The 12,253-nt window shown below is 32.2% G+C and overlaps 1 protein-coding gene across 2 annotated transcripts in view; it reads left to right on the forward strand.

Moving 5' to 3' along the window:
* The first annotated feature begins 220 nt into the window (after positions 1 to 220).
* The window catches only part of LOC132699936 (uncharacterized), a 35,863-nt gene continuing 23,830 nt past the window's right edge, over positions 221 to 12,253 (forward strand). Inside the window, exon 1 of one of the 2 annotated variants that reach the window (XM_060666931.1) lies at positions 221 to 575. In XM_060666931.1, coding sequence (XP_060522914.1) covers positions 450 to 575 — 126 coding nt within the window. In that variant the 5' untranslated portion in view covers positions 221 to 449. The remainder of the gene's footprint in view (positions 576 to 12,253) is intronic. The other variant, XM_060666930.1, reaches the window with a different exon arrangement.

The raw sequence follows: 12,253 nt of genomic DNA on the forward strand, positions 1-12,253 counted from the left end.
TAACGGCGCGTTAAAATCTCCAATATCCGTTCCAGTTGCCGCTTGTCCGTGGCTTTGTAAATAATTAGCAAACACCCCTTTTGTTTGTATTTGGAACCACCTGTCCAAAATCAATCGCGGCATTACTCACGCCGTGTAATTGTCGCCCGGCAACCAGCAATACAACACAAATCGTAGCAATTGTCCGCGTTCTTCCCAGCTTTCTTGCGCACAGGTAAAACCTGTTTCTCGCTTATGTTTCATTTCCTCGCAGTCACTCGGGGCAATCCGAAGAACTACTTTCAGGGCAGTTCTCGGTACCATTCGGTTTTCGTGCTGGATTTTGGGCAATCGAATCCGTCTGCGAGCATTTATTCGGACTAAAATGAACCGTAGCTGATTCCTGCAATAGTTTTGTGCCGGTTTAGTGTTTTTTTGGTGCTCAATTTTGTTTGATTCCGACTGTCGAGATGCCTTGTTCCGCGGTTACGTTAAGTTTGGCTACGATTACTTCCATCATCGCCGTAGCGCTTCTCGCTATAGCCTTTGCCACGGACAATTGGCTATATATCGAAGTTAAAAGGTCTACGATGCAGGTAAAGGATACGTTTAGGGGTAGAGTAGAGTGTGATTTTTCACACAAAAGTTCTTATCATAATTGGCTATTGTTATTATGCTAATTAGACGCACATCGAATGTTAATATTGTCTTTTCTAACGGTATCTAGGAATGCGTATAGAAATGAAATAGATTCTTATAAAAGTATATCTGAATGTGAGTAAAAATTTGGTGAATTATTAATTAGGACCCAATAGCAAACGGTAGGATTTAAGAGCAACTAATAAACTGTAACTAAATATATTGATGAAGTAGTTGTGTGTGCGTAAATTTACTAAACAAATGGGAATTTTCTTCACGAAAACCTTTTTTCAACTGATAAATCTTGCTTATCCAAAAACCTATTTAACAGGTCGAGTTGACAAGTATTTTTTTAGATATTTGACTGGCCTATAGAATGTAAAAAGCGAATTTTATTTGACATGGAACACTTCAAGAGTTTGATTAAAGTTAAAAAATTTCTCCATTCACTTTTAAGTTGCTATGAAGTTAGACTAGATTTCAAATTCTCGTAGTTTTGATTACAAATTTCAAAATTTTCAAGTTAAAGCTCGAATAGTTTTGATATTCGTAAACACTGGAATGTGCGATACAATTACAAATCAAAAAGCAATAGTTATTTCTAGATTAGTTTACCAGCTACGTTCTGCTGTGGGCAGACTCGAACATATACGCACTAGTAGTAGGTATGCCTCGCAATTAAAATAACCGCACAACATTGAAATCTGCATTTCAAATTGATCGTAATTACACTTGCAATTATTCTTACAAAATTGTACGAATAGGCATATTAATTGTTTCTACTGCCTACGTGATTCAATGGTGACGTAAGGTGTTTGAAGTTAAAAGAAAATTAGACACCAAAAATAGAGAGACCACAATATTTTTTGATACTTCTTATTTACAAGTAATAAATTTTTGGAAGTATTTTTTTCAGTAATTGCCTTGACTTTAATAAGAAATAGTCAAAACTGAACATTACGTACAAAACGCACATGAGAATTCTGCTTTCAAAATAATTTTTATTTTTATGCGTACTTTTCCATTTTTTGAAAATCATAAGTCGAAGGCCCTTGTGTTTTCTACTTGCAAACATTTTAAAAATTATGTTTTCCCCAAAAATGCCTTTTAGTGTTAAAAATATGTATGCCCAATTTGAAAACAGATTTTTAAAATAATATATTTTTTTTAAGTTCCAAAGTGATGACCTAGGAGCGTTGGACAATTTTCTGTTCCGCATAAATACATTGATACATTGATTGATCATAATTCTCTAATTTTATATGAATGTTTCTAATAATTTAACAATCTGAACAGCGATCTGTAGAAGCTGTCAAATAGAGGAACGCGGCAAAGTTGGTTGGTTAGTTGCTAGTTGAAAGTAAGTTGTGAGCAAGTTCCATTATTATCAGCATTAGGCAGGGCCTGCATAACTATATCTTCCATCTAACATTTTTCGCACTTTAACGTTTTATTTTAAGGTAACGGATATTTGTAGGGTGTTCATTATGAAACTTGGTTTTTATTAACTATACCAAAACTCTACGTTTTATACTATTGCTTCCAACATGTTTCCGTTATTTTATCTGTAAAATCTTTGGTGATGGTTACTTCATATTTTTTTATAAAGGTTTTATACCACTCGTCTCTACCTTTGCACTTTGGGTTTTATAACTTACGCAGTAATATCCTTACAAAATTTACATTTCTACAATTTTATAACCCATATGCGCTGGGAACAACCGTAAAAGATGGTGCTGTTTTGCCAACACCTTTCGTTTCGTTCGTTAAAGCTAAACTTTATCTAGATATTTATAAAAAACTAAGCACACTTATTCCAAAGTCAAATAAATAAACAACTGAAAAGTAAGTTTATGATTGCATCCCCCTTATAGCTATTATCTACGGATTGCATAGTCGACATTGGCCCAGTTTTATACCGGTTGCGGAGATGTTTATAAATATCTTTTTGGTAATTTTTCAAAGAAACTTCCACAGGCTACTGTAACACTTTTTACAAAACTTCTGGATTCCTCTTGCGTCGGTTTTTGCTGAGTCGAACTTGCTGACGTTTCTCCAATCATTCTATTGGCTTCTTCCGAGCTTGACTTGAGTTTCAGTTTCAGTTCAGTCAAACTCTAAAGAAGCAAACATGATGATTGGCGAAACGTCAGCAAGTTCGACTCAGCAAAAACCGACGCAGGAGTAATCCACAAGTTTTGTAAAAAGTATCTTTTTGGTAACTGATAAAATTATAAGTAATTTCAAAAACACCTTAGATTTTATTGCTAGAGCAATAATATTTTTATCAGACACCTCGGTAAGTGTTGTAAGTGTTATAAAAGAATATAAATGTTATGTTAGTTTCCAAGCTGTTTAATATAAAAGTAAGTTTTCAAAAGGCGAATCTGAATATGGCGTACTTTAATTCGGCGGTAACCGTTTTTTGTTTTCTAATTTTCATAAATATCTTTATAAAAAAGTAACCAATTTTCCTAAAAATGAGACTAAGATTCTGTATTTTAGTTGCAAAAAAAATGCATTAGGCATAACTTTAACTTTCAGATTTTTACCAAAATTACCTTTAAAAGCGTTGAAAGCGAGCAGTTTTAGGAAGTATAAAATACGAAAATTTTCGACAATTTTTTGTGCCAAATGAAATTAAGTCATCCTTAGAAATAGAGAAAATAGAGTTGTTATAATAGTTAATAATACATTTTCATGGTAATGCCAAAGTAAAATTTCATTTCCGAAATAAAATATATTGTGAATAAATTATATAGAAAAAGGTGATGCGGAAAGGGGGCGTTTTTTGGTATGGCATTTATAAAACTTATTTATTGTTTATAAAGGTTATGACTACCTCTGAGATACAAATAAATAGCCAGTAAAATTTTTATATACCTTTTTGAAATTGCTGTAGAGGAACGAAAAGGTTTGGCGAACAACTGATAGGTTCTCAGGGTCTATAAAATAGGGAACTGAAACGTAACCGTTTGCTAGTAGCAAATGGTATTAATGCCGTAACCATTTTCGCGGTGTATAATTTCCCCAGAGAAAATACAGCAAAGTAAAAAAGGGACTTTCCGAGAAGAAATATTTCCTACCGATCCAAGAATATAATAACCGCCCAAATCAAGTGGGTATACGAAAACACTTGTCGCTTTCAACAGATGCTCTGCTTTCTTTTAAGTATGACGACCTGTGGTATGTCTGCGTTGACCTGGCAAAGAATGTGGGACGGCTTGACAGTTTCCGTTGTAGAATATTTATTTATTTCTAGTGTCAATAAATACGGCGACGCGGATTTACAAATCGCGTTAACCAATAGCATATTTTAAACATCCTGTTCTATTTTTTTTCGTGCTGCACCGTAGCATCTTATTTAACCGAAACGTTTCTGAGCTTCGCGTTACACTCAGGTGAATTTAATTGGCAACCGGCCAAGAACATTATTTGTGCTTAATGGTCGTTTCGAGTAGCCTCATATTAATTCGTAGTAAATCCTGCGAATACCCGCGAAAAATAATGCTCATCCCGACCAGCATTTCTATTATGGAAAAATTAGAACCGTAATTACGCAAGTCCATCGAGATAATGAAGCAAAATCAACGAGTTTAATGACTGCTTTCCTATGGAAGCGAGTGGCGTATTTATAAGATAAATGTAATTCCGTGCGATGGAAACACGCGTAAACGGACAGGTTAAAACGTTCAGAATTAGTTTTAAATAATATGGGTTTGATAGATATTACATAAATAAATAAATTAATAACGATTTTTTTGAAATTTTATATTGTAAGCAGTTGAAGCTTGGCCTCATATCTCAACCAGGAAGAAATATACATTTTAAATTAACAACATTTCCCCAAACAAATATACTTAAACAAACATGCATAGATTTTTAAATTTTATAATTATAGACAAAATACTTGTAAAAATATAAACGCTACAATGGGACGCGATAAGGTCGTTAAGTATTAGACTAAGGAAAGCTACGAATATTTCTTCTAAATGTCAAAATTATAATTATTATCCCCTACCAGAAATATGTTACCTATTGAATTTAAGAACAAGTTGCTAATAAATAATAAAATAAACTCTGAGCTCCCTTTTTTATTGTTACATTTATCTGCATAGTTCTATTCAATTTGTTTCATATAGTTTGCCTTTAATGACAGTATTTCTGTGGTAAACTAAAATTATAAATGTCACTTTGCTTACCGACTAGTCCACCAGATTTTAATTGTAGCTTATAGTACGAAGTTTTTAAATTGTCTGATATATTGCATAACATTTTTCTGTGTATTAGTTTTTGGGTACATTTTTGCAAAAAAATAGGAATACATTCACTGACATGTCCGTCAGAATTGACAAACGTCAAAATTCAAACCGTGCGGTGAAATGCCGGAAATGTCCGAAGTGGCTCGGATCCGTGGAAAACGAAACTGAAGTGTAAAGTGACACTTCCCGCACGCTAGATCGGTATGCACTTTACAGACAGGAGCAGAAAAACATATTTGGATAATATTCTCGATCGCTCATGCATTGTACTAGCCTGAATAGGAAGAGTAATTATTAATTATGTACATCATACCTAAATTTGATTTTGTCATAAAGATAATCTGGATATTTATTGCACATGATTTTGTTGAAAAGTACTAAGTTGTGAAATATACGCCTTCGTTCATTCCTAGCTGGTTTATTGCCTGCCATTTGACACAAGAATTTGCCCTCACACGACGAAATTAATGTTAATTAATTAATTAATACTTTTCCTATGACCACCAGTTTTTTTATGTCAATTTTTGTAAAACAACACCAATACATTTACCGAGTGACGTATAGCAAACGTCAAAATACCATTAGCGTTTTAAACTCGGTGTTAAATTTACCGAAAATATACGATCGCTTCCAACTCGTGACTAAAGTACCGGAAACCCTCAAAGTGGCTTGCAACAGTTTTTAACAAACCTGATATTACACAATTCTTGACTCATTCGCTTGTGCCAAAATCACACTCATGACTAAAGTGTCGTTAATTTGGTTTGCTGCATTATTTACTACTAATTACTTTTGGGCCTATTTAGCATAAACATAAAAACGTATTTTTTAAAACTTCTAAATTTAATTGTTGTTATGAAAACAGAACCGAATGTGACAATAATTATTCGATCGACTGAGGAACTAACAAATAAAGGCAATCACTGCGGTCTACTTTTCCGGTCCTCTTTATCCTTATACACACACGCTCGTAATAAAAACATATAGTAATTTGGCTCGGGAAAGGTTAAGTCAGTGGTACGCTTGCCACGGTACATAACGACTGTACCGTTACGAGTTACTCAAGCAGTATACTGTGTGGTGTTGTTAACTCAATTGTTCGAAGGAATTTGCGGTACTGAATAATGCATATTATATGTTTGGTTTCGAAAGACATTGGGGATACAGTATAGCATCAGGTTGTCCTCAAGAGTGGCCTCGATGGACGCATTTATTAAATAAATTAATCCGTAATGCGGGGTGGTTCATTACCTCACAAAAACACAGTCTTTTTTTCTGCAGATTAGTTTTTTAACACAACAAAATTAGGTGAAAAGTAGGTTCGCCTAATTTTGTGTCAAGATTTTTGAAAATATTTATTTCATTTAATTAATGGGTGATAAACCTTACCAGAGTTGTATGGATAGTTCAGATGGTATAAAGCAATAAAAGTAAACATGATTCAAAAAATAGGTGAGCATCTGGGTCACAATAAGAAAATAATGCATGTTAAATAAAACATTTATTCGCTAGAAGAAGAATAAATATCTAATTAAACTAATTAAAGAAAAGTGTTTCCCCGTTTTTGGCGGGGTAATTTATTTATCAAAAATACATAAAATAAACAAAAATACTATATTATGTGACCAAAATCTTATGATATTTCCAAAGTGGATAAGAAATTATTTTTTCATGGAGCCATAGAGCCCGCATAATTTTTCTACAATCATTTGAAATTAATAAACAAATTGGACAGTCGATTTATACCTCGAAAATTACAAGTTACAGAAATTAGAATTCAAATTCATTCAAAACAATTTGATGGACTAAAGATAAATATGCAACAACCATTATTTATGAGAACAATTATTTATTCAAACCAAGTATTTAACGCACCGTTATACCGTTCTGTCTGTTTTGTACCAATTAGATTGGCTAATAATTTTGCTACACATAAAACATTATTAACACCATAATTAGATTGGATTGTATGGGATTCCGTGCAAAAAAATATTATGACAGGAATCACATGAACTCCGCCATAATTGGCATTAATAATCAAATTTATTAATAACAGTTTTAACATTGACGTTGTAGTAAAACAAATGGCGACCCGGTATAGTATAATATATCCACGCGTTCTGTGCATTGTAAAACCATAATGCCAGTTTCAGAAAAGCACTGCTACTAACATCATATGCCAATTTTTCACTTTCTAATACAAACGCGCGTTAGTTGACAGGCGTTTTCTCAAACATCATGCCTACCAGGCGCATATGCAAAGCAATGCGGAAATGTAATCCGCAATTATTTTGCTACGATCCATTAGAATTTCTGTTCAGTTTTCAAAACCAGAAAAGTCAATTAAAAAGAGAAAAACCATAAATGTTATAGTAAATAAATAGTAAAAGATTCACGTGTACACAGATGTTTAATTATTAAAATGGTTTGAAGTTCACTAATATTTATTTCTGGTTTAGTTTAATATAATATTCTTTCATTGCGCTTAACTCAATAACCTTCCAGTTCTTAGATTCCTAGCATATCAATGTACCAGTTTAGTTGCATAAATAGACCCACATGCCGTGAAGCAATAATAAGGAAAATGAATATTCATTGGCCATTTGTATAAACATAATTCACAGCAAGATCATTTTTATATAACGTTATAAGCGTTGCGCAATACGTACCTATATCACGGAACGGTAAACGACTGCTGCGCCTTCAATCCTGTTAGTAAATAATATAGAAGTAATATTAAAACTCTATTTTGAATTTAATAATAATTAATTTTAAGATTGGGGATTATATTTGATATCGAACAACCAAACTTTAGAGAGAAAATAATTAAACATTTTTTAAACGTGTGGGTGTCATCTTATGTTCCAAACATCCACGAAGATCATAAAAAGGAAATTAGATGAGGACGCGAATAATTCGACAATTTAGTCCATTGCTCTGGAGTAATAAATCAACAAAAATAATGAAAAGCACTAATTGTTATTGCAGTAAATATTATCGGTATAACATATTCGGCCGAAACTTGAAGTAATATAAAGGGACAAGGGTAGACATTTAGCATGGAAGAAGGAGTATAAGAAGAAAGAACATAAAAGAACAATTCGAGACGCAACAAACTAAGGTTAGAGCTGAGGTTACTTCCTCTATTTATTTTTTTCCCGTAATTTCGAAATTATGTTTTGATTTTCTGTGTTTTCCACGAGATCGCTTCAGAATTATCATTTTAGTATGAATGTGTTTATTCTCTGAAATAAAAAACGTTGGTTTTCTTATAACCACTTGAAATTTCTGACTAATTTAGAATTCGATGATGGATCAGACGAGAAGTGTCGTAGAAAAATCTTTTCCATGATAGGGAAATGCTTGCAATTTACACGAGATCATTTTAGTATTAAAGATTTGGTAGGTGTACGTTTCTTCTCTGAAAAAAAAATTAGAATTCGATGAGCGATCAGACGACAAGATCACTTCCACTCCTTGAGAAATACTTTCTGTAACATCGAAATTATGCTTTGAATTTCCATAACTTTGTACACATTGCTTCAGTATAATAAATTTAAGTTTTCTTCACTAATTTTAAGTCAATGATGCATCAGACAAGAGGATTGGTAAACTGGTTGAAAAATATTAGTCATAATTTTGAAATTATACCAATCAAATCATTTCAGTGTTATAAATAAGCTATAATTTTGGTACAGATACGTTTGTTCTCTGAAATACAAAACGCTGGTTTTCTTCTTACCTCTTAAACCTTGCTACCAATTTGCAATTCAATGAGGTATCAGAAAAAATATTTTCTGCAGTAACCAAACCACTCTTCGATTTGCATGGATTTAACCAGATTGTTTCACCTATATAAGGCGTGATATAATATAAAGAGGTACAAAAAGACAGCAGAAGTCGAAAGTAAAATTATGCACTTGGAAAATTTAAGGTTTGTAAAATATATCAATCCAAAATAAACTAAATACGCAATTACATCGCAATCAAAATTCCGTATCTTAATTATGTGCTTAAATTAAACATGCCCGCTCTCTCGCGGCAAAATGTTATAAATCGCAATTATTAATACCTTAGATAATCATTGGTTTGCTGCGCGAGCTCGGCCATTTTGCGTTTGCGTTTTATTTGTTTGTAGAGAAAGCCCACATTATTATAGAGGAAATGTCGACTAAATGGGACAAAAATTTGACCAACTGGAGTATTCGTTCGAATGAATTAGAAGTCGATTCGCGTTAATTTAGTAATAAGAAAGTCGTTCGCATTTTAGCACATAAATATTCTTCAAGGTCAACAAGAAAATATCCTTACTCAAGATGCTGAATCGAAATGATCAATTTCTTTCGACGCTCAGCTTTGCGAATGCTGTTGTTGATTATAAATATATTAAATATATACATTATTAAAAAACCCTACATTAAAAGACCCTTTGTTAAAATGCATCAAGTATTCCGGTGATATTGTTCCACTGCGTTATGAGTTATGGTTTGATTTCCAACGTAGGTTTAACTTCAATCCCGTTTTTATTCAAAACGGCTTCTTTAATGGACAAATACTAAGAGTCTAGTCGAAAATGAGATTCAGCCTTGTAGCACTAGATAAAAAAACTAAGTTATTACTTCAGTTTCTCGTTCTCAATATATACAGCATTTCGAATTTCGTCTAATTGCCATATTGCTAAATAAGAATATAATAACAAAACCAAATAAAATAGTTTGCTTTGGAAGCTCTGTACATGAAGAAGCAAGCGATGTTCATATGAACTTCTTATCTTAAAATTAGTGAAAGATTCGTACTTTGAAGTGTGTACACAGAATGTTAATATTTGTGTAAAAAAATTATAATTGGATGTTAAGGCATTTTTTAATATCTCGTAAAATATCCTAAGGCAAATTATAAACTTCTTCTTTGGTCTCCATATCCAATAAAAATTTAAATTTCAATCCTCTGAGTTTCATTTAGATTTCTTCATTTTATAGAAATGTATTTGTGACAATTTAAGAATTTTACCGACATTAACCACTTATCTATTTATTTCAACATGAAATTTCTGTTTATTATTCTTTTGCTCAAAAAAAGTAAGGATATAAGGTACGCAACAACAATTTCGAAGAATTGATGAAAAATTTGAAAAAAAGTTAATAGACTCGAAAACTCGTAAAACGGCATCACGTGTTATAAAATCTACGGAAGTTTTGGCACTCTGAAGATCTCTCTAGGTCTTCCAGAATCTCTAGGGGATTTTCAAATTATAACCATTTTGTCTGATTCAATGAATGAATTAACGCAAAAATTTAGAAGTCAAATTGTCTTCATAATTCTTGTATTTAAATTAAGTAAAAATTGTTTCGGCGTTATTGAAAGATTATATCGATTTTTAAAGGTAATCGAATTTTTTGCTCTTGTCGCATTCATAATTTGCGAAAGAAACTTGCATAGTCGGACGCAAAAGGAGAGGAGATTTTGAGTTTGCTAAGATATTTGGTAGATACTTTGAAAAAATTCTAATTGCAAGAGATTTTAAACTGCAATGATGAAACATTTTTTTAAAATTATTCTCTAAGTATGTTGTATTGTATTAAAGAACGAGAACAGCATGCAATTTTATAATCATCGTAATCAACAATCCAATTTATATGCTATAGGGTTTAGTGTCTAGCTAGCGACAAAATAAGTTTGCAAAGTATGCAAATGCCCAAATCCTTTATGTAATATGTCGTTCGTTAGCGGACATCAAATTCAAGTTACGACGTGCGTGAAATCCCCAAACCAGAACGTGAAATTATGTGAAACACTTTTCGATTTTTGCCAACAGATTCTCAAGGAATATTAAAATATTTATCGCTGTACAAATAGTAAAAGTGCCATGTGAAATCTCACGATGTCTTTTATTTTTTAGTCCGTTGAATAGGAGAGTGAAGAATTGATAATATAAGTAGAAATACTAATTTATTCAATACTGATCTCTTTCGGTTTATTTATTTCTTCATGCTCGAGTAGTCAGTTGGATTTGTAGTCATTTGGTTAACGGCTTAATGCAATTTGCCTATAGGTTATTAATGACTATTACATACCATGTCGCCAGTCCATTCGATAAAAATACTGTGGTCGCAAAAAGAAAAGAACTGTACTATATTTATTTAACTTCCGAGCTCAAACAAATGTTGAAAAGAATTCGCAATTTGATGCACTTCAAGCGATGTGTGGATGTTGTCCTGAATGGTCAGAAAGTGACTGAAAATGTAATCATATTTTTAGGAAATGTTTATTTTATAACATATTTGGTAATTGCATAAAATTGGCGAAACAATGGAATGATTTCTTCACACTTGTAAAGAAGCAGTTTATATTTAAATCAAGGCTCCGAATATGTATTGAGCTTTTCATAAAATTTTTTTTTAGAAAGTTTATAGGAAATAATCAATGTGTTTGTGTATATAATTTTTGCAAACGTTTTAATTGAAGACGGATTCTTAAATCTAGGAAACGAACAATGTTCTCCTATGTTTTGTCTTTATCGCCCTTCATTTTTTTCTCATTAAAATGAAAGGGATAGAACAATCGTTCTCATGCGAAAGCAGTTCTCTGAGTTTAGAGTGCTCGTAACTGTGCATTTTCTGCTAATACTTAGTTAGTTTATGCAGGTGAATAAAAAGCCTTTCTACGAACAACAAAATATGTGTTGTAAAATCGAATAAAACTGTAAGTTAAACTAAATCAGAAATTAAAAAAAAGTTACTGCTCATGAAATGCCAATCAAGCAGCGTGGAACAAACTGCCTGTTAAATGTTTATTAAATAATTTTAAAATTAATTCTAATTAATATTTTTTACGCCCGGTCGACTTAAATGCATTTGAATGAAATTTGGAGGCTGAATTTTCATCAATATCAGTATCAGTATATGTCATTAATGATATGTTTTTTTTCTAAAGCTTTGGCATCTTGAATTTTAATAACACTTCAGCATCCCGGCACCTGCAATTATGTGAACTTTTATTCTTATAATGACCCAAATAATGACCCTGGTAAATACATTGGAACGTACTTAAGGATCATTGTTGTAAAATACATAAATTCCCTAAAATTTATGTACAATCCCGACGGGCGCAAATTCAAATTCTGTCACAGTTTTTAATTTAGTTCTTCAATTTTGTTCATTTTTTTTATGTTTCCATTGTTTTTTTTCTTCATTCCACTTGCCAATAGCCATTTTATTTTGTGTTCAAAGTATTTTCAATAATGTATTCATATCTATTTACGTGTAATTAGAATAGGGTGTCTCGCACAATTTTTATTGAGATTGGGATTTCTAGCTTACTGGATGAAGCTTTGCATTGACATATTGTTTTTCAAGTACAAAAATAACATTTTT

This window comes from Cylas formicarius, unplaced genomic scaffold, assembly GCF_029955315.1.
Source record: "Cylas formicarius isolate icCylForm1 unplaced genomic scaffold, icCylForm1.1 PGA_scaffold_3__17_contigs__length_32017465, whole genome shotgun sequence".
Classification (NCBI taxonomy): Eukaryota; Metazoa; Arthropoda; class Insecta; order Coleoptera; family Brentidae; genus Cylas; species Cylas formicarius.